This window comes from Mustela nigripes, chromosome 6, assembly GCF_022355385.1.
Source record: "Mustela nigripes isolate SB6536 chromosome 6, MUSNIG.SB6536, whole genome shotgun sequence".
NCBI lineage: Eukaryota > Metazoa > Chordata > Mammalia > Carnivora > Mustelidae > Mustela > Mustela nigripes.
This window is the reverse complement of record NC_081562.1, coordinates 10,792,338-10,817,905: the sequence shown is the minus strand read 5'-3', so window position 1 is coordinate 10,817,905 and position 25,568 is coordinate 10,792,338. Positions and strand designations below refer to the sequence as shown.

Here is a 25,568-nt window from a genome sequence, read left to right as displayed (position 1 = left end):
CTCCTCTTTGCTCACCAAGCTCTCTGCTTGGGAGAAATGGCACAGCTTTTTCCTTCTGCCCGACTCCAATACAGCTCACGGAGCACTGAGTGTCTTTATTTAAAATTTTGTGGATTTCTTGTGTTATTTTTTACAACATTGCACTAAAATACTATTTATCTTTTTAATCTTAATTAAAATATTAATCTATCTTAATTAAATATTAATTTATTAATTCACATATAAAATTATATTAAAATTAAAGTTAACAATTAAAATTTATATTAAAATATAAATTTATTAATTTATCTTAATGAAATTATTAAAAATACTTAATTAGTGGGTGTTAGGGTGTCCCTTTACATTTTCCGCCCAAGGACATGCCTTACTCGTTTTGCCTTGGCCCCAGCCCCGCTGCGCTCAGGAGTCATTCATTCGTTTATGCCCCACAGGGTCACTAAGAGCCTCCTTTGCGCCGGGACGCGTGCTGGGTGCTGGGCAGAGAAACACGAGCCACACTCATGGCCGAGCTGGGAAAGGCAGCTGGCCACACTGAGGACTGTGGGACAGTATTGGGGCAGGGGCTGGTGCAAGACAGATGGACACCAGGGAAATCACAGGAACAGGGCTAAGGGGGCGGGGGGGGGGCACGCTACGGAGCCCTGGGCTCTGAGCATCTCAGACAGCTGCTTGCATGTGGGGAACCGGTGGGGGTTCCGACACATCGCCACCAATGATTTGCACAAGGTCACACTCTGTGAGGTCAGTCATAGAGGTGGGAGGGGACGTTGGGCGGGGGAGGGCCCCCTGGGGGCGTCAGAGACTGCGTGAATCAACTAGGCAGGGAGCTGACTGACCGAGATGTGTAGGCGTGAGCTGGGAGCAGTACTTGTGGCCGAAGGAACATTTGCAAACTCAGTAAGGCCTAGAAGAAAAAAAAAAAAAAATCAATAATCTCGGTGTCCACAGTTCTCAGAAGCTGGGCAGTCTTGTGAGGAGTCACAGAAACCGGCCTGGCCTGGTGTCGCTTCCTCTTTCTGCTTTTCTGTTTCCTAACGACGTCGTCAGCATAAAATAGGAAGCTCCCGCGGCTCCCCGTCGCCTGGACACTCCGGCAGAAGAAGGCTCTGCTGTCCCACCGCGAAGAGGTACACTTTGGCTTTCAGGGGGTGTCTGGGCCGGGAAACCAAGGACAAAGAGAGCCTGGGGGTGTGGAGTGGGCAGGTGTGGCTCTGCGAGCCCAGGAGCCAGAGGGCAAGGAGACAGGCAGCGCTGCCACCTTGCCTGAGGGTCGTGCGGGAAGGGCCGTAAGGCTGTGGGGGGCAGGGGGAGCTCACCTGCGGGGTCCGCCTGTCCCGGCAGCGGGGAGGACGGGGGTGGGGGATGTCAGGGAGGTGGAGAGCTCAGACCTCGGGGTCAGACACCTGCGCGCGTCTATGCTTTGCCATTAAAGTGTCGCTAAGATGTTGGTGGCCGCGAGAACAGCCTTCCCTGCCCCCCGGGTTTTGCCTCCTGGTCTCTGGAGCGGATAGAGCTCCCATAGTCCCTGACATCCTGGTCTAGAAAGGGAGAGTGGGAGAGCGAGGGCGCGTGCGCGCTTGGGGGTGTGCGTGTCCGTGGCAATGCAGGGGTGCAGAGAGACTGGGAGGCGGAGGGAGAAACCCAGAATTTTGTCACGCAGCGAGCGAACCAGAGCTTGGTGTGGCTTTGGAAGCTCACTTTGGAAGATGAGAAAGGGCCCGGTCCCCTGCGGAGGGACTATTTTTTTCCCCCCTGGGAGAAAGTGTTTTGGCTGGCATACTCGGCCCTGAGCCTCTGTTGCTGTGTGGAGTTCAGGCCTGGGTGTGAGTGTTCTGTGCCCGTGCGTGCTGGCTGGCTGGCGGGGTGCAGGGGTGGGAGCGAGGAGATGTCTAGGGGCAGCTGCCTCCCGGCGTGCGCAGCTGCGTGCCTTTGCCCTGTGCATGGGGGCTTCCTCAGTCTGGTCCCGGTGACAAGTTGCAAATGTACAATCTTGAGTCTTCAAAGACCTTGTAACAATTTTGGATCACCGGGTTCTGATCTCGACTTCTCATCTTTTCTACATTCTGATGGTTTTATGAGGAACGGAACCTTTCCTGTTCGCTTTTGGTCACTCTTTTCCTCGTTCACCTGTTCTCCTCCTGTGCCATACCCACCAATACTACAGGATAGTTATTGAGTTGTTTAATGAGCGTGTTTAATACTAAGTGAATACATGGGGATCTGTTTTATCGAGTTAGAATGATCCGGAATCATGTAACACAAAAGAGAACGCGTGCCAGCTTTCTATATCTCCTGGTCCAAACGTCTGAGCACGCTGCAAGTATATAGTTTTCCTTTGTACATAAAAGGGATCATAATATACATATCGCTCTATGACTTATTTCTTCACCTAATACCTCATTTAGGATAACGTTCCTCAATAACACAATAACACCCATTTTTTTAACCCTAAGAAATAGGCGGCATTTACTAGTAGGGGTAAACCGCAGGATACCCCATCCAGTACTGATAGATATTTAGGTTGTTTCTAATTTTTCCACACCTGCAAAAGCGTTTCTTCCGCAGCCCACATGCCTAGAAGCAAAATTGCTGAGCAAGAGTTTATGTTTAAAAATTTAATAAATATTGTCAGATCATCCTCAAAGTAGTTGAATTGACATATACTCCCACAGTCTTGCATAAAAGTCAGTTTCTCTTTAGATGATCTGTCTTTAAACGGTGTCCAATGGGTGGGTGAAAATTATCAGGATTCTTGCTTGAATTTTTCCTTTCCCTGATTATGGGTGAAATTATGACTCTGCCATATATATTCTTGGCCATCTGAGCTCCTTTTCTGAAATGAATGGAGATGTTCTGTCCATTTTCTTATGGGCTCTTTGCCTTTTACATATTTACTCTTGTAGTGGCTCATTTATTAGGTATCTTAACAGTGTATTTACATATGTTTTAAATATATTTCCAGATTATCACTTGGCTTTTTTTTCTTCACCATGTTTAAGATATCTTGTTTCATATAAAATCATGCTAGTTTTTTCTCATATTTATCTTTGTTTTTCCTTTGTGCTTTTTGGATTTGGTGTCGTCTTCAACCCCTAAGGTTAAGGAAATACTTATAATGCTTTAATCATTCTAGTTCTGACTTTTAGATCTTTAACCTACCTTGAATTTGGAGGGGTGGGTAATATGTAAAGTAATAATCTGACTTTAAAAAATTATCAGCTAACTGTCTCAATGTCATAATTATGAGTATGTAGTCTGTCCTTTCCTCTATGATTAGAAATGCCTCTCTTACCTCCCCAGTTCCTGCTTGGTTATTTCCCTTACTGTTGTCCGTCCCATCTGTCTATGATGGCATCCCCATTATTTTTCTGGCTAATAGAACCCGGCTCTCATGTTTGGTTTGTTATCATCTAGAATCGTTTGTCACGCACATTAAAAATCATTTTGGAGTTTGATTTAGATTGCATCGAATTTAGAGATTATTGGGGGGTGGGTTGACCTCTGGAGATGGCAGTGATGGGCAGCCTTCCCCTATTTGTTCCTTTAACCAGAAGAACACGAACATTTTCCTTTTGACTCTGGCATCACTACAGATTTGTAGTAGATGCCCAGTAATGCCAGTGTTCCCTTCAGTGCCTTCTTTGTCAAGATTCATCTGTTGGTTTGTCTATCTGGAATGGTTTTGGTATTATTGAATATTGAGAAGAATTTGTCAAGATAAGATATTCCTTTTTTCCCTTTTAATCTGTTGTTATGTTTCTTTTAATCATGAAGAGAATTCTTTTTTTTTTAAGATTTTATTTATATATTTGACAGAGAGAGAGCTCACAAGTAGGCAGAGAGGCAGGCAGAGAGAGAGGAGGAAGCAGGCTCACTGCTGAGTAGAGAACCTGATGTGGGGCTCGATCCCAGGACCCTGGGATCATGACCTGAGCCAAAGGCAGAGGCTTTAACCCACTGAGCCACCCAGGTGCCCCATGAAGAGAATTCTTAATGGCTCTTCCTCTGTGTCTGGAATAATCCCCATGTGGCCATGATGTGTTCTTCTTTTAAAAGTCTTTGTCAGATTGTTCTATGACATTCTTTTCGTCTGGAATGAATTTGTGTTTTGCCTTTTTTTTTTTTTTTCATTTCCAGTTTTTATTCCTACCATTAAAGTTCTTCACGAGTTTGGGAATTTTGGTGTGCATGTTTGTTTTGAGTGAAAAGGTGCTTGGTTTTTCTCTTCTCTTTTCTCCCTCTTCCTCCTTTCCCTGCCCTCTCCTATCAGTCTTTTGCTCCCATGCTTACCTCTCACTCTTAGTGGGTTTTAACACTTACATTTTTAACACATGTATTTAATGCATATTTTTCATCAGCTTTTGGGTATAATAAACATACATTGTGATTTACCAAAGAAGACACGGTCTTTCGCTTAGCAAGCTTTCAGTTCTCCTCTGCTTTCCACCCCTAATCTGACAGCCAACTCCCACATTAAGATCATCTGTGTTTTACTTCAATATAGTAATGGTGAATTTACTTATTTTCACTTTATAAGTAACAATTCTTCACTTAGCTTAAGTTTTACTGCCTTCTTTTCTTGCCACTGATTGCAGTATCATACACTTTTTGGACAATTTCTTTTTTCCTGAAATGCATCCTAGAGTAATTGTGTTCCTCCGAAAAGATCTGAAAAATTTCCTTGTCCTTACATTTCCAAAATGTGTTTTTCTGACCTCGAGTGTCAGTTTAACTTTGACTTTTTCAGTGATTCTAGATTTTAAACATATTGCCCCTCAGTATTTTCAAGACATCATTATCTACTTAAAGTTCAGAGTCACCTGTGAGAAAATCTGGCCAACCTGACCCATTGAAAATAATGTTTGTTTCCTTCTGGAAACTTCTCACAGTATCCTTTTATTCTTGGATGGCCCAAAGTTTACCAGCATGTGACTGAGCATGGCACTATCAAAAATGGAGTTTACCCTTCACTTAGTGGACTCTTATCTCCTTTAAGCCCTGTGAAGTTTTCTTCTATTTCCATTTGCATCTGTTTGGTCTCCAAACAGTGGTGGCTTAACAGTATGGAAGCTTATTTTTTTTCTCCCATCAAAGAAAAAAAAATCTCAAAGATGTCCAGAGGTAAGTACTCTCAGGCTGGTGTGGCTGCTCCACAGTGACAAGAAGGATCCAGGCTTCACTCTTTCTGTTGCATATGGCTCCATCCTCAAGGTAACCATACAGTCCCAAACAGCTTCTGGAGCTCCAGCCATCACTCCCAAGTTGTAGGCTGGGAAGAAGCTGGAGAGGCAGGAGGAGAAATGTGGACCCTCCTACCTGAGCCAACTCCCTATAAGAAGCCTTTTCTGGAAGGTGCAACCAATGTTTCCACTCACACCTCCTTGGACAATATTTAGTGACGTGAACACACCTAGCAATAGAAGAGAATAGGAAATGTAATCTTTTATTCCATGTAGCACCAAACCCAGCTGAAACCAGAATTTCTTTTACCAAGGAAGAAGGGAACAGCCCAGGAGAGGACACTGTCTACTGCATGGTTTGCAAGTTTAATATGATTTAACTTCTTATATTTAAATTTGTAATTAACCTGGTATTTGGGGATGGTGTGGAGTAGAGAATTAGGTGGATATGTTTTACAATGTTATTCAAGTATCTTAGCACTTCTTATATTCCATCCTTCACAATGATTCACAAATTCTCCATCATATAGTACATTCTTGGGATGAATGGAATTGCCTGGTCCGTATGTCCATTGATCTATCATGTGTGTGTCCAACACATTACTTTACTTACCAGATCTTTGAAATAAATTTTGCTACTGAGGAGAATCTCCTCATTTTTATAAAAACTCATTAACTGTCCTCACGTGTATTTTTTCTTCTGAGTTCCTACAAAAAACATGTTAAATTTTGTTTGGAATTGTATTAAACCTCTCACTTATTTTAGGATGACTCGCTCTTTTTACATATATAGTATTTCTATTTGTGGTAAGAACCAAATAGAAGCTCTGGGTTTTTAGGCTCGTCCCAGGTAGATGGAGCAAACTGGGCCGGCCACAAGGACTCGTACCCCTCCCCCATGGCTTTGCCCCCACCTGAAGGAGCTGAAATGGATAGTCTCTTCCCCCAGCTCCACACAAACCTCCTCTTCTTTCCTGAGCCTCTTTTTGTTGTTGTTATTAGATTTTATTTATTTATTTATTTGAGAGAGAGAGAGAGAGATATAGCCCATACATGAGCTAGGGGAGGGGCAGAGCGGGGAGGGAGAAACAGATTCCCCGCTGAGCCCAACTCCAGGCTCAATCCCAAGTCCCTGAGATCATGACCTAAGCTGAAGTCAGATGCTTAACCGACTGAGCCACCCAGAAATCCCTTCCCTGACCTTTTATCGGACTAACCGCTCTATAAACATCACTGTGTTGGGTTCTTCTCATGTGACACACATGCATTTGTACCCACACTACTGGTGCAGAGAACAAGGTTCAGGTGCATTGGTGGGTCAACCCAGGCTGCTAGCATGGGAGGGGCAGAGCCTGTGCTGAAGGTCAAGGTGGCTGCATCCAGAGCTGTGCTTTTCCCAGTAAGACAGCTGCTGCTTTGTGTGTGTGTGTGTGTGTGTGTGTGTGTGTGTGTGTGCGCGCGCGTGCGCACGCGCATCTTGAAGTTTCAGACAGTCTTACAGGGGGAGAAGGAACCACTGTCCTCTGCTCTCCTCTCCTGGGTACTTCCCAGGGCTACACAAAATGAAAAGAGGAAATCCCCAACCTTCTGCAGAGAAAAGGGAACAGGCATTCTGAGGGTAGTGTGGGAGGGATGACAGTAAATGGAGGGAGGGCGGGACAGCACCAGGCCCCGAGAGTGTGCGCACCCAGTGTTGAGCACAAGTGGGATCCCAGCCAAGGGAGGACACTGTGGACGACGTGCTCTGTGATTGCTCTGAGCAGATCGGGTTGGGGGCCCTGAGGGAGCTCAGAAGAGGGCTCCCTCCCAGGTCTTCCAGTTGCGAGGGGGTCTCATGGGAGTTCCTGGGGCACAACCAGGTGGGGATCCACTTCTGCAGAAGCCATCAAATGCATCTCCTTCATGGTCATGCCCTAGGCACTGAGGCTAAGTGGAAAGGACCGCCCTGGGTGCCAGGCTGAGGTGGGAGGGGGTGCTGGAACCCACGCATCACTCCTGGGTTCACCCTGTAACATGGGCCAAGTCCCAGGGCTATAGGATGGGAGGGGCCAGCTCTCAGCTCATGTTTCTTCTGCCGGCAGAGTCCCAGAGAGAGGATTCTCAAGAGCCGGGGACATGGGTCTGGCCTGGCCTCCAGCAGGGGAAGAAGCCAAGATTCCAGGCCAGTGAGGACCCTAGGCCCTGCCCAGCCCTGGATCCACTTGTGCCGGCCACCTGCTTGCCCAGAGCTGCCTGAGAGATGGTTGTGTCCCGGGGCCTGCTCCCTGCTGTCTTGCTGGCTCTGTTCTGGGGGCCCAGCGTGGCAGGGGCCCATGGTGAGCTCTGTTGCTTCCTCCCCTTCCCTGGCCCCTCCTCACAGTCAGTCCTTGAACAAGGCCACCCCCACATGCCCCCCCACCCCAGCCCCGAAAGCCCCCAGACCCCTCCCTCCCTCATTTTACTCCTCCCCAATCCTCTGGGGGGTCCCCCCTCTCCCCTCCTGGATTCTCACTCTTCTCCAGCCTCCCGAAGGTTCATCTCTGCTTGGATGGCTTCTCTTCTCCTCCTGGCTTTCGAGGCTTCTCCCGTCCAGGCTGGCTGTTCCAGCCTTATCTCTGCCCCCATCCTACCCCACTCTGCTCCTCTGACGGCCTTGACCAGTTGCCTCCTTTGTGCCTTCATTCCTTGGGGCCCTCGGACTCGCGGTCTTTGCCTGCTTCGGTCCCAGCACCCTCCTCCTTCTCGGATGTTCCTCTGGTTCCTGAGTCCCCCAAGTCCCCTCCCCAAGGGCCCCCAGAGAACATGACTTCTCTGATAACCCTGAGTACCACATTCCCTTTCCCAGCCACGAGGCCCTGCTGCTGACCAAGAGACCTGGCCAGGGAGGTCCCACGGGGCTCTGCCATGCTCACTCTTAGGGGTGGGTTTGTGCCCCTCCTCCCAGCTGTCCCAAGGGGCCCTGGGCCTGATGCATGTGTCCCTCATGGGGTGGGAGAGAGACCCTGTGCCAGGAGCAGGGCACAGCAGGGGCTCAGGAAATGTGCTGCACCTGTAGTAGAATGTGGTGCTTCTCTCCGGACGGGGGCGTCCACAGCTGGAGGTGCGGACCCACAGAACCTCTGGCCCCCTTGAGGCCCCCAGGGAGCTCTGCCTAGCAGCGGGGAGCCCCTGGAGCACTCTGGGAAACCTCTCCCCAGCTCTGGGCACCCCCAAGGCGCAAAAAGGGCAGGTGACAAGGGACATCAGGCGGGAAGAGATGTGACTCCCTTTGTGCCTCTCCCTGGGCAGAGACTGTCCCACTGCAGACCCTGAGCTGCTACAATGACTACAAGAGCCTCATCACCTGCAGGTGGGCAAACACTCGGGATGCCCAGGGGCTCATCGACCTGACTCTCTACCGGAGGCTGAATGAGTGAGTGACACCAGAGCCCAGGGGCCGGAGAGCAGGGAGGGATGCGGCTCTGTGGGGCTGTGCCAGGGGTGGGGGGCCGCACGGAGGTCAAGGAGGGGGAGACCCCAGCCCCAGCCCTGGCCCGGGCCCAGGAGCTCCTGCTCCATTAGGCAGCCTGCCAGGCCCAGGTGCTGGTGTCCGATATCGGGGTTTGGAGAAGAGGCTTACGCATTAACATCGCTGTTGATGATGGGTTGGTGATAATCTTATATCATCACAATTGAACGGACTTACCTGCAAAAGCCGATGTTAGATGCCCTCCCTGTGAGGAGGACAGGGCAAAGGGTAGATGCCCCAGTTCACAGACACGCAACCTGAAGCTGCGGAGAGGAGGTCCCTCTCCCAGCCACAGGACGGCTGAGCGGCCAAGTGGGGACCAGTGCCCTGTGTCCGGTGCGTGGGGGACTGGCCTCCACGTCTCCCCAAGGCCCTGCTGCCTCCAGACTGTGGGTTTTCTCCTTCTCTTTCACGTGGTCTCTGCGGTATATGCCATTTGGGAAGATTCCTCACGTTGTCTTGGGGTCTGGGGATAGTCTAACTCACCGTAATAGAAATAATTAAATGGCGAGCATCTCAGGTGCAGGGAGACCCCGTGGAGGCCAGCCCTGGGGAGGAGCAGCTCCTCACACCCACAACAGCACCCCCCAGCTCTCTCTCCCACGCTCCTGGGAGCCCCACCTTCCCGACTCCACCCTCCTCGCCCAGCTCCACCTCCCCACTTTGCTGTGGCCCACTTTCTCCTGCATGGAGACTCATGATCCCAGAAGAGGGGCTCCTGGCCGCCGCCATGCTCACACCGCCCGCCTACCTGCTCTGCCACGTCCCTGGGTGCTCCCTGTAGCAAGTCTCCCCCCCACTCCAGACCTGTCTACGGCTGCGCCCAGGCTTCTCACTGCTCTTGCCACTTGAGAACACCATAACCACCCCAGTGCCTGCTTTTCCTGTGCCATCGACAGGCCCTGTCCCCGGGTCAGTCTTGATCCCTGAGCAAATGTATCCTGGCCCCCACTTACACCTGCCAACAAGGGCTGATGCTCTGGAGGGGCCTCCAGACCCCCATCTTCTCCAGCAGGGCTCATCCTCTGCCTCCCTTTGAGGCCACCCTCCTCCAAAGAGCTGTCTAGACCCACAGCACCCCGGGTCTTTCCAGTCATTCTGAACCCACTCCCCTGGGCTTCTGCTGCCCCCATCAGGCCACCCAGACTGCTCCTGCCAAGGCCCCAAGGCCCTCCCTGCTGCTAAATCTCCGTGTCCTCCCTCCTTGACCCAAGGCAGCACCTGGCATAGACTGACCCCGGGTCCCCCCGCAACACCTCCATCTCCCAGCTTCCAGCCACCACACTTCCTCCTCTCCTTGTGTCTCCCCTGGCTCACCTTTTCTGTCTCCCTGGTTGCTCCCTTCTTCTGTCTCCAACTCAAAGGGTGAGATGCCCCGGGGTTCATCCTTAGCGCTCCCCACTGGTATATCCTGATCCAGGGGCAGAGACCCAGCCTAGCCTGAGGCTGAGCCAGCCCCACCTGCCCCCAAAGCCAGGCCCGCAGGTGCACCTGTCTCCTCACAGGTCCTTAGGGAAAGGCGTCTTCCACGCCCAGTGCTCTACACCAAATTCCTGCCCTGCCCCAAAGAGGGCTCCTGACTCATCCCCATATCCCATGTCGCTAAGCAGGGGCTCCGAGAGGCTCCAACCCAAAAGCTGGGAGGTGTGTTCCTTCACCTCCTTTACCGCTGTTAGGTCCGTAATCAAAGGAGCGAGACTGATACAAAGCAAAGGTCAAGCAAAGCTTTATTTCATGCCAAGCATCGAGAATCAAACTAACCAGGGTCAGGGCCGCCTCTTACAAAAAGGCGACCCCTTCCTGCCTTACTGACTTTTATAGAGCAAAGGCCATGTGGTTGAGCCTGACCACGCACGGGGGGGGGGGGGGGGGGGGGAATGAGGTTGCAACACACAGAGAAAGCGGCACAGTCATGCTAGGTCCCACACGGGTGGCCAATTGAATTTCAGTTTACCCTAGTAGATATTTGAACTAGCCTATCACCTTGGTCAGAACTGGCGCCCAAAAGGTGGGTCCACGCTCCTTGGTAGCTAGGGAGACAGTATGGGCGCCCCACTGATTGGATGTCTCCACCTGGCCTGATCTGCCCTTTTATCTGGGCTTTGCTACCTGGGACTGGTTTCCCGGACTTGCTTTTAAGTAAGTTCCTCCGGGAGGGGCAGGGTCAATCTAAGTTTACCGCATAAACAACAAAATGGCTCCCTCTGGCTAAGTAGGCCCTTACACCACCTTTCTTTCCCCACCCGTGCCTCTAATCCACCAGCAAATGCTGTCGAATTCATCTTTAAATAGAATGTGGATCCGGCCAAGGCTAACATCCCCAGTCTGGTGTGAACCACTTCCTATCACTTGGATATTCTAGAAGCCTCCTACCTGGTCTCTGTTTCCAAGATGACCACCCTCCCCCAAACCCAATCTATCCACTATCCTCTATCCTAGAGGAAGCCTTTCAAAATACACATCACACAATGTCACTTGCTCATAGCTACATCTTCCACATTCACCGTGACATCCAGATTCCTTAAATTCCTCTTAAACCTTGTTGCCTATCACCTTGCTCTACGGGTCTGCCCCGCCTCCCACTTTCCCAGACTGCACTCCTTGCACTGGGTAACTGCCCAGTCATGCACCGTTCCAAGCCCGTGCCCGCCCCAGGGCTTTTGCACTTGCTATTCCCTTTATCTGAACTCCCCTTTCCCCAGGATGTGCATGGCTCCTTCCCTCACTTCCTTCAAGTTTCTGCCCCAAAGTCACCTTTTCTATGAGGCTTTCCCTGTCTCCTCTGTTTCAAATCAGACTCCCACCCCTGCCCTTCTGACTTCCTTATCTCCCTGACCTGCTCTATTTGTCTATGTGAAGTTTGCTCCATTTGACACATGACATATTTTATTAAGTCATTTCCCATGTGTCCCCTTGGCCCTGGACAGAGCCTCGAATACCATGACTGCTTGGTGACATTTGTTGAGTGAGTGACTCTCCCACGCTGTGGGCTAACTACATTGTCTCCTGGCAGGGACCCTCCAAAGCCAGTGTCCTGTGATCTCAGTAATGAGACGGCCTTGTTAGACCACCCCTGTCCTGGCTGTGTGTCCAGAAGATGTGTCATTCCGTATGAGTTTTTCGTTATTGCTGACAGAGACTACTTCTCATTCCGACCAGACCGGTCCCTGGGCACCCAGCTCACCATCACTCTGACCCAGCATGGTAAGGCCTGGGGTCCCCAGATGAGGGTGGCCCCTCCTTGGGTGGTCAGCCCACAGAAGGGCCAGGGGATGAGAATCTTCAAGGGGTGGAGATACTGGCTTGGGGGTGGGTTTGATCTCTGAGGAGAAGAAGCTATGGTCTTCCTATGATGGTGGCATTGGAGCGACAATGTGAGGAACCCCTGGTCAGTGGCACCTCTCTTGGCCCGAGCTGCCCCACCACCTGCAGCAGTGAAGGCTTCCCTTCCAGAACAATCCTTCCTATTCAGGTAGAAACCTTATCACCTGAAAGCACTCATCACCGTCTAGTCTCATCCAATGCCTGCAACAGCCCAGTTTTAGATGACGTGATTAAAGCCCAGAGAGGTCATATAACTTTTCCAAAGGGCCACCCCTGAGCAGTGGTGACAGTGATGGGCGAGTGAGGGCACCAGGTGTCCACAGCAGCGCCAGAAATCAGTGCTCTTGGGTGGATGTCAGTGATCATTTTATTTAAATAGTTAAGCTTCGTTTGACTGTCTGTTAAGAAATATAACCAGCACTTCGATCTTGTTAATTCAATTATATCTATGCTCAGGATGAGCCTAAAATAGAGATGGTCTTTGGAATTCACTTGGTAAGAATCCTACGGATGGCTGGCTTTTAGGAAACACTGCCCAATATTATTTAATCATTACAATAATGCATGGTGTCATGCCCTACTTTTCTTTTTTCCCCCATTTCTCTGATAATGAAATGGAACTGAGAGAAGAGGAACTTGCCCGAGGCCACTTGGTTGCATGTGTCTGACATAGCGTCCTGGGTCCCAAACACCAGGCGGCCCGTTGCACCTGCAAGTGTCGGATGCAGAGGGAGCTCCGGCCTCTGCTTCCTGCCTGTTTTCCTCGCAGCAGCACAAAGCTGTTGCACAAAGAGGAGATGGGTTAAGCCATGGTGAATTCATTTCAAACAGGGTCTCAAAACGTATCGGATGGATGAGAAAAGGCTCCATCTTGGTGGGGCTGAGAGCCTGCAGAGAGGCAGGAAACAGCAGAAATTGAAACACAGATGGATGCCATGTGCTGAGGGGCAGTGGGCGAGGAGCTGCTGGGGTCAGGACAGGCTTCTCAGAGGAAAGAGTTTTGCAGAGAGATCCGAAGGGCGAGTGGGAGGTCAGAACAGGAAGAGGAAACAGCGTGCACCAAGGCTGGGAGACGGGAGGGCAAGGCAGGGTGGGAAAACCATCAATCATTGTATCCCAGGAGCATCAGTATCCAAAGGGCTGGACAGTGAGGGAAGAAGGAGAGGGGCAGTGGAGGCAGGAGCCTGACCTGGAGACGCTTCTGTGCCCTGCAAAGGGACTTAGAGGCCAACATCTAGGCGATGGAGAACCATCGAAGGGACATGACATGATGCTGCATGGGTGACAGGATAGATGGCGGGGGATGGGAGGTGGCAGGAGGCTGGGGCCCAGAATGCAAACTAAGACGCTCATTCCAGCGAGAAAGGATGAAGATTCAACTGGGACACAATGAGAGACGGGAGCAGGGAGGCATACAATTCACAGAGAGGGTGTACGCACACATCATCCACTAGTCTGTTCTCTCGCTGAGTGCCCACATGCACCAGCGAATCAGTGAACAAGCCGGTCAGCATCCCTGCCCCGTGAAGCTGGTGGCCTCATCACAGGGAGGGTGTCAACTTAGAAATAGGGGAGAGAGTGTGGTGTTTGCCTCCTGGAGTGTACGTTCAGCAGGGAGGTCAGTTCTAGCCTGAACCATTTTGGCAATGAATCAGGGAGGCTGGTGGGTGCTGGGCAAGGGGACAGGGGTGCATCTGACCACTCTGAGACCCCCACACATGGAGGTCTGGGACATTTCACTTCCTCTCTCAGGTCTCCACCTGAGAAATGAGCTAGCAGAGTAAAATCTCTCAGGTCGGGTGAATAGGTTTTTCCTTGCATTCCTGGTTGGTCCAATTTTGTGTAGGAGCTTCTAGAGCTCGATACTGAGAGGGATTCCCATTCCCTGACAGGCTTAGGGGCTAGGCAGGCAGGGACTGATGAGCCTGATGGTGGGTTGGAGTGGGGGGGACTAAAGAGAGGGTGCCCTGTATCTGCCATTCCGGCCTTAAGATTTCTCTAGATGTTCAACGTCCAGCCATGTTCAACGTCCAGCACAGAACATTTACGTCTTGTTTGGAGTCATTGAATTTTTTGTGTGTGAAAGTCACCCCTCAGCATTCAGACCCAGAAGCTTCAGGAAGGAGGGAGCCAGGCCCTTCTTGAATGAATATGCTTGCCCAGCAGACAGATGTTTGCTGTTGGCTGACAGAATGGTTCCTTGAAAATTCTCTGAAGGTTGCCTGTTCATGTATTCATTCAACGTTCACTCAGTTTATCCCCAAATTCCCTGAATCACTAATCTCAGGCCATGGGGACAGAGAAGGGCGTCAAATTCCAAACCCTACCACCCACGAGCTCCTGACTACTTGCAGGGGCAGACACGGAAACGCATGAATGCACCAGGGTTGTAAGGACTATACAATGGGCTATGGTCGGACAGGAAGAGGATTGGGGGATTCTGCCCAGGGGAGGGGGGTCCAGGAAGGTACTAGAGGAGGAGACCTTTATGCTGGGCTCTGAGTGGAGCAGGACCCTGGGCAGGTGGAAGGGGAAGGAGGAGGCAATAGGGCGGGGCAGTAACACGAGTCACAGCGCCCTCTGCTGGGAAGGGGGACAACACAGGCTGCACAGTGGGCTGTGGGGACAGTTGGGGACAGGTGGGGACAGGTGGTTCCTTTGGGAGATTATTGCCAGCCCTTCATGGAGCTTATGTGATATGTGCACAGCTTTCGTTCATGTTCACAGTGAACCCAGACAATTTTGCAGGTGAAGGGCCTGAGGTCCACAGAGGAAAAGGGTCTTGTCCAAGGCACTCAGGTGGTAGGGCCAGCACTTGGCCTGGAGCCCATCTGCCCACCACACAGAAAATGCCCCCCTACCATCACCCAGCCCCTTAAGGGCCCTTGCCTCCCCCTTCCTCCAGTGCAGGCCCCGGCACCCAAGGACCTCCTGATCAATACTACTGGGGAGCGCTTCCTGCTGACATGGACAGTGGCCCTTCCGGATTCCCAGAGCCACTGGCTGTCCAACCTGGAGTATGAGGTGGTCTTCAAGCGGCTTCAGGACTCCTGGGAGGTCAGGACCATGGCCAGCTCCACCCCCAAAGCCAAGGGACCCAGTCCAGCCTGAACCTGCTCCACTAACCCTCTCTCCCCACAGGAGGCCTCCACCCTCTACTTGAACTCCTCCCAGGCCATCCTGGAGTCAGAACACCTCATTCCTGGCAGCACCTACGTGGCCCGAGTGCGCACCCATCTGGCCCCCAGCTCAGGGCTCTCGGGGCAGCCCAGCCAGTGGAGCCCGGAGGTCCGCTGGCACTCGCAGACAGGTAGCATAGTCAAAGTTGGGGCAGCACCCTTCTGAGGGGAGGGCAGCTCGTCCAGCTCCTGGGAGTCTGCTACAGGATTCCACCAGTCTCCTGTGTCGTGTTTAGAATCCCTTCGCTGGGCCAAATCCATCCGAGGCCCCCAGCTCTGCACACCTTCTGGCTAGGAGCCCTTGTGGTGACAATGACAGCGCCCTTATGAGTGGCTCTGTCTTCCTGAGGGCTGTGCTCCGTGGGGACAAACCAACATCACTTTGTCAAGGCCCTGAGCCCTGAAAAAAGATGCTGTCCACATTTTGCCCAGGGGGTGTGTGAAGGGTCATGGAATTCACTCACTGAGCTGGCAGGTCCAGGCTGTGTTGAAGCTTGAGTTTTCCTGGGGACCAAGCCCATGATCTCTCTGACATGAGGTTCCTGGTAGGCCCCCCAAGAGTAAAGGAATGAGCAGGAGGGAATGAATGAGGGACTGTCTCCCCTCCCAGGGGACAAGGCCCAGCCCCAGAACCTCCAGTGCTTCTTCGATGGGGCTGCCATTCTCAGCTGCTCCTGGGAAGTGAGGTCCGAGGTGGCCAACTCAGTCTCCTTCGCCCTCTTCTACAAGGCCAGCCCCAATGCGGGGTGAGTGTCCCCTTCCTCCCTCCCGTCTCCTCCCCTCTTCACCACCTTGCCCTCTCCAGGCCTCCCCTGACTCTGAGGACCCCAGAGGAAGCCATACCCCTTCCCGTGGGCTCCCGAGGCCCCTGCCTCCCTCTGCCCTCACCTCCACCGTGATCCTCAGGGAAGAAGAGTGCTCCCCAGTACTGAAGGAGGAGCTCCCCGGCCTCTACGTCCGGCACCAATGCCAGATTGCCGTGCCCGACCCCAGGAAGGACAGCCAGTACACCATCTCCATTCGGCCAAAGGAGGAGGAGAAGTTTATAAAAAGCTCGGAAAACAGTGAGTCTGACTTCCAGCCTTCGGCGCAAGTGCTCCTGCAGTGGTCCTGTCATCTGTGTCCCCCACATCCACTTGGACTCCTGATGGCCCACTCTCCATGTCTGTCTCTGTCAGTAAAACGCAGCCCAGTGACCAAAGGGAGCCAAAGTGATTCAAATCTCTTCTTGAAGCGGTCAAGATGTAACAATCTGATAATGACAACGGCAAATAGTATGAAGGAAGCTTCAACGGAGAGTCCCCAGGAACAGACCGTTAAAACCCATTTTTCCCTTTCCTTTAGCTCTGCTTTCCTGTTGAGCCGATCTGCAGCCCCTCCTGCCAGCCACGCCCACCCCTGGTCCTCCCAGAACTTTCCCTTTCCTTCCCTGATTGGATTTTTCTCTTTCGGGGTCCCAGAGTCCTCTGCCAATGGATATTTTCTCTCTTCAAGATAACTGATCTAGGAATGACTTCTTCAACTGGGGGCTAGACTACATGCAAAGAAATTGTAATTCCTTGCAGAATCCTATCCCCTCTTCTTCTTTAGTAACAAAGAGCTCACGCAAAGGCGCCTCCTACCTGGCATTCCTGGACCCCAGGCTCTTCCACCCAGTCTGGAATGTGTGCAGGAGGCCACATAGCCCCTCTGTCTCTGTCACCTGGTTGGAATCCACCAGTCACCCTGGGGTTCTGCCGTCTTTTTTTCCACCACTTGTTAGCTGCCTGTCCTTGGTGGGTGACCTAATCGTTCTGGGGCTCAGTTTTTCCATCTGTGAATTGTGACAAGTGAACAGGACCCACCACATAGCAGATATGTTAGAATCAAGTTCAAGGATTCCTGCAGACAGAGCCTGTGTGACAATGCCTACAACATACTTACTGATGCGGCAGGGAACTAATTATTGGTGTCTTTATTTTTTTACTTAAACACGAGGAGTAACCCATGCTTTGGGTGACCTCACCGAAAGACAAGTGTATCTCAGCATCTTCCCAGAGAAGGGCTGCTCAGGTCCAAGTGGACAGTATGGGGAAGTGGGGGTCCAAGGACCCTGAGATGGGCTGGACCCCGTTGGAGAGAGCACTTGTGACCAACATAGAATGAAAAGAGTGTTCCATCGGAGGCATGTTAGGAACAATGTTCCCTAAAGGTTTCCCTCCCTCCAGTCCAGATGGCTCAACCGACACTCAATGTGACCAAAAGCAGAGATGGCTACACCCTGCACTGGACGGCACAGGAGATGTTCTACAAGCACATAGGTCACACCTTCCAGGTCCAGTACAAGAAAGCTACAGCCTCAAGGGAGGTGAGAACTTCATGCCTGGGAAGGGGCCTGTACTGGGGTGGAGAGAGGGGTGGGGTGAGGAAACACACAGGAGAGCCCCCACCTGCGAGGTGCCTGGCTCCCAGCAGGGGACCCATCAGAGGAAGCCACTGAGCCTCAGCGGTCATGACCCTGTACGGTTGGCTGGTCACTGTCCCCTTCCTTGGTGAAGGTGTAAGGTTCACAGAGGTGATATGACATGGCCAGAATGAGCTATAAGACCCTGAACTGTGAAAGGGATACAGACATCAGGGCTTGCAGGGCAGAGAGACGAGCTGGATGTCAGGTTTTCCAAAGTCACCAGGCGACTCTTCTTCAGAGAAGTCTCCTCTGGAATGCAACTGTGCGGCCGCTCCGAGCTGAGCTGCTCCTGATAAAGCAGGCAGGTCCCCGGGCCAAGGTTCTGTCTCCAGCCCACATCCTTAGGCAGTCTTAGGGTCTGTGTGCAGAACCTGGGGCTCCCCTGGCCCAAGTTAGAAACTTCGGAGCCAACCACAGAATCTTCAGCCCAGAAATAGGGAAACTGAAGCCAGGATGGGTGTGGTCAGTGGGGAAGCTAGGAGTGGGGCCCCCAGAGTCCAGTTATGCTGCACAGCATTCCTGGGAAGGCCATAATTGGGGTCCAGGCTGTCCCTGAGGAGCTGAGAGGTTGAGGGGTTGTCTCAGAGTCAGACTGGGACATGATGTGTCCTCAGGATTTCCGGGCCTCAGTGTTGTCCTAGGTTACAGGGATGGCAATCCCCAGTCCCACCCAGGGTGCTAACCTCTGTGAGCCCTGGGGTAGGGCCCTCCGTGGGGGCCGGGGGGACTTACCCAGACCTGGGGATGCAGCTGCAGCTGGGGACTGATGGGCCAGAAAAACTGGGGCCTTGAGGTGGAGGGATTGGGGCTGTGCCGCCACACACCAGCAAGTTGCCTCGGTCTCAGCACACCTGCTCACTCACCTGTGCCCGCAGGAAAGCAAGACGGAAACCCTCCAGAACGCCCACAGCATGTCGCTGCCGCCGCTGGAGCCCTCCACCAGGTACCAGGCAAGAGTGAGGGTCAAGCCCACCCCCGGCGGCTACGACGGCATCTGGAGTGAGTGGAGTGAGGAGCTCTTCTGGGACACTGAGTGGGGTATGTCTCCCGGCCTCCACCCTCCCTTCCGGGTACAGCCCAGCGGGGCAGAGGACAAGGATGGTGTGGACACAGAAGTGTGACCCCACCCCACCTGAGTATCCTCTCTTCTGTGTGTCCCTAGTCATGCAAAGTGACCCCTGGTGTGTAACACAGACTGCAGGTGAGGTCCTGAGAGCAGCAAAGAACAGTCCTCACCATTGCTCCTCCCTCAGATTGGACCTTAGCCCTCTATTAATATGGCCCGTGGCTTCATTAGGCTTTGTGGCAGCCCTCACCTAGAGACCACTGAGCCCAAATTTCCAGTTAGTTACTATGGCAGCAAACATCACAAGCTATGGACTGAGGCCTGGCACTGGAAGGGTTTGGTCTGATTTCTTTCTGATTTTTTTTTTTTTTTTTTTTAAGTAAGCTTCACATCCAGGAGAGTTCAACACAGAGCTTAAACTCACAACTGTGAGAAAGAGACCTGAGCCAAGATCAAGAGTCAGACACTTAACCGACTGAGCCCCCCAGGCGCCCCAGATTTCTTAATCTCCCCCATTTCCCTGTGCTTGCTGCTTCCATTGTCTCTTACCGTTCACCATTCTGGCCACCAGGAGGCAGGGACCAGACTAGGTCCAGGAGGATGGAGGCGGTATTAGCAGCAAGGACCCAAGCTGCAGTGATCCTCGCAGGGGAGGGGGTCTCAGGAAGAGGGCTTCCATCAAGTGGGAAAGAGGACTGGACACTGGGCCTAAGAGAAGGGACCGAGGGAGTCCCGGAGGGGTCCAGCCTGTGAGGGGCTTGACACTGGGGCTCCCGATAGGCCTTTACACCGCCTAGTTCCTCCACCAGTTTTTTCCCATCTCTACCTCTCCAAACTTCCCTGTTACTTGAAGCTGAAGCTTATGTGCTGCCTCCTACATGAAGCCCACTGTGATTGCCATGAGATGTAGTCATTGCCCCGCCCCCTCCTGCTACTGAAAAGAATCTAACCCTCTTTGTCCTTCCTGATGTGGGGAACAAAGGCAAAAGAAATAGACAAAATTAAATTTTCTTATAACCTGCCGTCTTTACCTCCCCCTGTTCCAAAGTATTTAATCAGTCACTGCTCACAGTCCCTGGGCAGCCCTTCCTCCCACGGGTCCTGTCCCCGTGCTGTAATAAAAACACCTTTTTGCATCAAAGACATCGCAAGAATTCTTTCTTGGCCTTTGGCTCCAATCCCCAGGACTCTAGCATTTCCACATCACTTCCCAGCACTTGACCCTTGAGTTCGGGGCGGGGTGGGGAGGGGGTGCGGACTGATTCCTTGTCCTTCTTAGCCTGTGTCTGGGCCTCCCTCCCACTCTGCACCTGAAAGAAACGAGCTTCGGGAGCTCTGCAGCAGCACAGAGCAGGGTCTGGGGACTCTGCCCGGCCTCACCTCCCTTTATCTCCTCTCCCCTCCTAATCCTCCAGCTCTGTCCTCCCCAGATGCTAATGCTCTTTTTTCCTTCCTGGCACCCTCAGTGCTACCCATGTGGGTCCTGGTTCTCATCCTGGTCTTCACCACTGGGGCACTGCTCCCCGCCCTGCGCTGCTGTGGCATGTATGGGTACAGGTAAGGGGACTCCATGGCGGTTGGGGGTGCTCGGGACCCCATAGCTGGCTCGCTCTAGTCTCTGTTCCGCCCCTCCCTCTTGGGGAAACCTTGGACAAATCTCACCTTTTCCTCTGGGCCTCACTTTCCTCTCTGCACAGGAGCATGGGGCAGCTTCCCTGAGGTCCCTGGCCACTGTTACCCCTCTGGTATTTTTCTAGGCTGAACCAGAAGTGGGAGGAGAAAATCCCCAACCCCAGCAAGAGCCACCTGTTCCAGGTAGGATCTGGCTGCAAAGGCGGCTAGGGTGGTAGGGGCTCCTCTCTCCCGCGCAGACCTCCCCGTCCCTATGTCCCCTCACTTTCTGTGGGTTTGAACGTGAAACATAGGTGGCCCGGGAAGCTGCAGGAAGCTCTCAGGGGCGGCCAACACCAGCAGGTTCAGCTCTGCCCTCCTCTGGGCACCTGCAGAGGCGCAGAACTGGCCCTGCCCACTGGGCTCCCCTGGAGCAGGGGTAGGGGAGAACGGGGCCCTGCCGGGAGTCGGGGCGCTCAGCGAGAGGCCCGGTTCTGTAGGGGCCGGTGGGTTGACAGGAGGCAGAATGTCTTCCCCGAGGACCGGACAGCGCAGCTGAGTTTTGGAGGATCCAGGGTGGCAACAGGTGGGAGAGGCCCGCAGTGGGTGGACAGGACCCCTTCGCAAAGGGGACTGAGGGGGCGGGCCGTGAGCCTGGGCGCACATCCCAGATGCTGAGATGGTCATAAGGCGAGTGTGGGCATGTGGGTCACGGCGCCCTTTGGTCAGGCACGGCCAGCTTGCCTGTGGAGGGATGTCATGTCTAGTGGGGAAGAAACTAGGGCATGGGTGTGGAGGCAGCGACATTCAGATCTGTGGCCTTTCGAGGAGACAGTCCCCATCCTCCGGTGCCCGAGGACCCAGAGCAAGTCCCAGCCCCTCTCTGGGCCTCTCCTTCCTGGTGTCAGGAGGCCAGGCGGGGCTGGTCCTGGCCTTGCTGAGACCCTTGAGACCCTTCCGTGAGTCGTTCCCTCCTTCCTCCAGCTTCTCGAGGGCTCCCACACCCACAGCACGAATGTCCCTTTCCTTCCCAGAACGGGAGTGCCGGCCTCCAGCTCCCAGGCAGCATATCGGGGCTCATCAGCAGGGGCCCCCCGCACAAGGGGCCGCAGGGCAGCTTCGTCCCTGGGCTGGACGGGTGAGTGTCTGGGCTTGGGATCCCTGGGAGGTGGGAGGGGGGACCCCATGGCGCACGCTGGAGGCTCAGAGGAGGCAGCTGCCAGCCTGGGGCTCGGGATGAAGAGAACCAGGCAGGTTGGTTGCTCTAAAGCCAGAGGATACCAGTTGGTATCAGGAGGAACTTCCCGAATATCGGGCGAGGGAGGGTCCTACCTTGGACTTGACCCGAGGTAGAAGACTGGAGCAGGTGACCTCTCCCTGCCCTGTTGCCCAGCGAAAGTCGGCACGGGGTGCTGATGACATGGTGGCGGGGGAGGGACTGAAGGGATATGGGCATGACTGGGCATGCGTGGGCTGGGCATCCACCTGGTCCCTGAAGCTGGGCCGAGGAAGGAGCCAGGGTGAGAGGAGCCACACCTGGCAGAAGACTTTGAACCAGAGCATGGAGGCTGGCCGGTGAAGCCAGCAGGGTACCGAAGGCCGGCGCAGTGCCCTCTCTTGGCTTGCTCCCCAGCCTTGCTCCCCTGCCCCGTGCCCTCCCTGAGCCCTGGGTGGGGGTCAGGCCTCTCCCCGCCCCACTCCAGCCCCAGCATGAGCCGAAGTGGTGGCCCCGGGTGACCCCAATATCTCTACTCCCGTTCTCCCCGCAGCGTGTTCCCTGTAGACTACAGACACAGCGAGGTGTCGCCTCTCACCACGGAGGACCCAAAAGATGCCTGTGAATCACCCTCGGAGCCTGACATGACTCCAACCTCCTTGGATCCATACTCGGAGGAGGCCCCTGACCCCCAGCTAGACCCATCGGCCCCCGCGGGCAGGTCCGAGAGCCAGGCTTCCGGCTTCGACTTCAACGGCCCCTACCTGGGGCTCCCCCACAGCCACTCCCTGCCTGACGTGCTGGGCCAGCCGGCACCCCCACAGGCAGGCCTGAGCCAGAAGCCGCAGCCTCCGGGGTCCCTGGAGTACCTGTGTCTGCCCGCAGGGGGGCAGGTGCAGCTGGTCCCGCTCGCCCAGGTGATGGCCCAGGGCCAGGCCATGGATCGGGAGGAGATCCTTGACCCGGGCGAGGAGGGGAGCCCCTCCCTGGAGTCAAGGGCATGCCCAGCCCCTTCTGTGCCCGGGGTCATAGTAGGCGGTCAAGGCCCAAAGAACAGCCCCAGCCCGAAGGATGGGACACTTGCAGCTCTGCCCGCTGGCTCCGGGGCCCGTGAGGATGGCCTTCTGGCGTCTGGCTATGTCACCACTACAGACCTAGCACTTCCCTTGCCCATGGGGCTGCCATCTGCCTTCACAGTTCACCCTCTGCACCTGCCCACAGACCAGAGCCACAGCCTCTGTCCAGGAGTGGCTGGTGGGTCCCCTGCAGCCCCAGGACCCGTGAAGCCAGAAATCGAGGGCTATGTGGAAGTCCCTCCAACCTCAGGCCAGTCTCCTAAGTCCCCTCTGGGAAGTCCTGCCCTTCCTCCGGCCAGCAGCCCCACCCTAAGCCCAGGGGAGCCCAGAGCAGAGGGGATGCCCCCCTCCCCACACCCCGAGGGGCTCCTGGTCCTACAGCAGGTGGGTGACTACTGCTTCCTCCCTGGCCTGGGCTCTGGTCCTCTCTCACCCCAGACAAAGCCCTCTTCCCCAGGACCCTATCCTGAGATCGGGGACTCCGACCAGGTGTTCCAGGCCAAGAAGGCCCTGGGCCAGGCCATTCCCCAGATGCCAGCCATCCGGCACTTCAAGGCCCTCAAGCAGCAGGACTACCTGTCACTCCCGCCCTGGGATGTGGGCAGGCCTGGGGAGGTGTGCTGACACCTCCGAGCTCCTGGGGGCCTGAGTGGGAGTTCTGTCTCCCCTTCCACTGGTCTCTCGCCTCATCCGCACTCCGTTCTGCAAAGCTGCATCGGGGCTTCTGAGTTGGAGCAGATAGAGGTGGGGAAATGCGTGGGCCTCCTCTCTTCTAACTTGACCTTCAGCCGATGGATTCTCCTTTCCCCACTGCCTCCCTCTCTCTCTCACAGACCGGCGGACACAGACACGTGCACATGTTTCTTTCATGTTAACTTACTTTTAGGTTCCAAAGTATTAGAGCTTCTTATATACTCATTCTATTTGCCCCTGATTTTTTGTTTTTTGTTTTTGGGGGGGGTTTATGTTTTTGTGTTTTTGTTTTTAATAGATTTCCTTGCTTTCGCCACTGTCTTCTTTCCCTTTCCACTGATTTATTATCTGAGTGACTTTGAGCTAAGCCCAGTCTGAGATGACGTGTCTGGGTCAGAGCCTGTTCTGACACCGACATGTCCGGTTACATGGAGGTCTTGGGTCTGTGGTCTGGCCCCGGCAGGTACGGACACAGCTCTGGTGTGGAGAGAGGAAAGGGGCTCCCCTGGTTGAGACCCCAGAGAGGGAAGGCTCAGGAGAGCTGTGCAGGGCCTGATTCTGGGCGCTCCGTGCAATGAGCGTGGTAAGGGGCGTGCAAGAGGAGAGTTGTGCTGAGCTCACAGGAGCCCCCCACAACCCCAGTCTCATGGCGTGCGTTCCGCCCACTGGCTACTTTCTATGTCCTACCTGTGGGCCTGCGGAGGGAGGTCCAGAAACCACATGCACTCCAGAAATGCTGAGAAGAACCGCTCAACAAAGGGAAAAAAGGGAAATTATCAAAGGCCTGCACCCTTTGGTGCTTAAAATCAGAGTCATGCCGTCAGAGCCTTCCCTCCAGAAAGAACTTACAGCTCCTACCTCTCCCGGCCACGGCCCAGGGGCTTTGGATCTATGTCTGGTCCTACCCAGAGGATTACGGTTTCTTTTAAAATATGTGCCTTTCTGACATGCCAAAAAAAAAAAAAAAGGCATTAAATTGTTTTAATTTGCATTATTTGATAACTATCCAGTTTGCACGCATTTTCGTATTTCCTGGGCATTCGTATTTCTTGACCGGGCTAAGCCCGTTTAGGACTTTGTTTTGCCAGGTGTTCATCTTTTCCTGATTACGTTTTGTTTTTTTTTTAACTGTTTACATGTGGTCTTTCATGATCGGTGCAGGTTTCTCCCTCTAGTTTGTAGTTTGTCCTTGGGTTTTGTATCTGAGGACCGTAGACAGACCCATACAATGTAGCCTTGTAGCCTTCTCCACATGCTAAGATTTGCTGGCGCTACTTTGGTGTCCAATTTACAAGGGCTTTCCCCCTCCAAAACTATATTGTTCCTAATTGATATTTTTCCAGTTCAAGCTTTTCGTGTAAAATTGTATTGGGTTTGGAATGTTCGTGTGCGAGAGGTAGAGTTGCCTTTATGTTTTCCCGGAATGAGTGGCCTGGGTGTTTCTCCATCGTTTGCTGAAACACCCATTCTTCGTTCCTGTGTCTAAACATCAGTTTTATGATCTAGAAAGTCCCTGATATATTTAGTGGGTTTCTAGGTTTCCAATTTTCTTATCTTACATTGTCTGCTCTATGCCTCCACTCCCAGCTTTGTAACGTTTTAACAAGTGGCAGACCCAATGTTGTCATTTTTGTTCTCAAAGCCCTGCTCAATACAGCAATGTTGGGAGGAGGGAAAGGATTATAAACAATGTAAATATTCACAAATGATGACTTGTTACAATAATAACACTTCAGGTTATTCTAAAGTAGAATCCTGTGTTACAGATGGATGAGGTAGCCCTACATGGATTAGAAAGAAATCCAAGAGAATGAATTCCAAAATGTTCAGACATTTGTTAGCTTAAAAAAAAAATTGCAATAAAATTTTTTTTTATAAAATAAAACCCAAACCCTAAATTTGTGTCTCTTGTGCTGGAATAGCAGGGGAGGGGTGTGGTTTGAAACCACAGTTGCATTAAGGAGGCTGAATCCTGTGAAACAGAAGGGCCCGTGGGTCTCTGAGGCATCAAAGTGGATTTCGGGAAAGCCAGCTCAGGGTGTCCTTATCGTTGGACGAGTGTGTGGAGGTGAGTGCAGGTGGATTCACAGATAATGAATCATGACAAATGCTGGGCCAGGTGGAGGGTGATTGGAAACAGGACCTGAGAAGTTGCAGGAAGTGGCCATGTTCTCTCCCCCGGGCTCCAGGACTGGAGCGTGACCCTGCACCGCCGAGTGGAGGTCCTCATCCAGAAGGCCCTCATAAGACACCAGAGCCCAGCGCAGAGACCTGACCTTGTCTGAGCCTT

General features: G+C 53.1%; 1 protein-coding gene and 1 long non-coding RNA gene across 3 annotated transcripts; one reads left to right on the top strand and one right to left on the bottom strand.

Moving 5' to 3' along the window:
- The first annotated feature begins 811 nt into the window (after positions 1-811).
- On the top strand, positions 812-25,176 carry CSF2RB (colony stimulating factor 2 receptor subunit beta). 2 transcript variants are annotated; one of them, XM_059402092.1, is made up of 14 exons: positions 812-1,127; positions 7,262-7,495; positions 8,448-8,571; positions 11,681-11,871; positions 14,897-15,048; positions 15,133-15,301; positions 15,781-15,916; positions 16,077-16,234; positions 17,378-17,517; positions 18,492-18,654; positions 20,149-20,239; positions 20,440-20,497; positions 21,328-21,431; positions 22,063-25,176. In XM_059402092.1, the coding sequence occupies exons 2-14, from the start codon at positions 7,420-7,422 to the stop codon at positions 23,207-23,209; spliced, it is 2,709 nt and encodes a 902-aa protein (XP_059258075.1). In that variant the 5' UTR covers positions 812-1,127; positions 7,262-7,419; the 3' UTR covers positions 23,210-25,176. The 2 variants fall into 2 exon arrangements, with proteins under 2 accessions (XP_059258075.1, XP_059258076.1); XM_059402093.1 differs by lacking the exons at positions 812-1,127; positions 7,262-7,495; positions 8,448-8,571; positions 14,897-15,048 and having other exon boundaries at positions 11,851-11,871.
- LOC132019261 (uncharacterized) lies at positions 16,244-22,053 on the bottom strand. Its single transcript, XR_009404721.1, has 4 exons — positions 21,626-22,053; positions 18,349-18,479; positions 16,793-16,983; positions 16,244-16,422 (listed from the first exon to the last, which is right to left on the bottom strand). It is a non-coding gene; the product is annotated as an uncharacterized LOC132019261 (long non-coding RNA).
- Positions 25,177-25,568: the final 392 nt, after the last annotated feature.

What these genes read in the sequence shown, in the direction of transcription:
- CSF2RB (XM_059402092.1), top strand. Translation starts at nt 7,420, where the DNA reads ATGGTTGTGTCCCGGGGCCTGCTCCCTGCTGTCTTGCTGGCTCTGTTC. An exon ending in CATCACTCTGACCCAGCATG is followed by an intron (nt 11,872 to 14,896) that starts GTAAGGCCTGGG and finishes CCCTTCCTCCAG; the next exon opens with TGCAGGCCCCGGCACCCAAG. An exon ending in GGCTTCAGGACTCCTGGGAG is followed by an intron (nt 15,049 to 15,132) that starts GTCAGGACCATG and finishes CTCTCCCCACAG; the next exon opens with GAGGCCTCCACCCTCTACTT.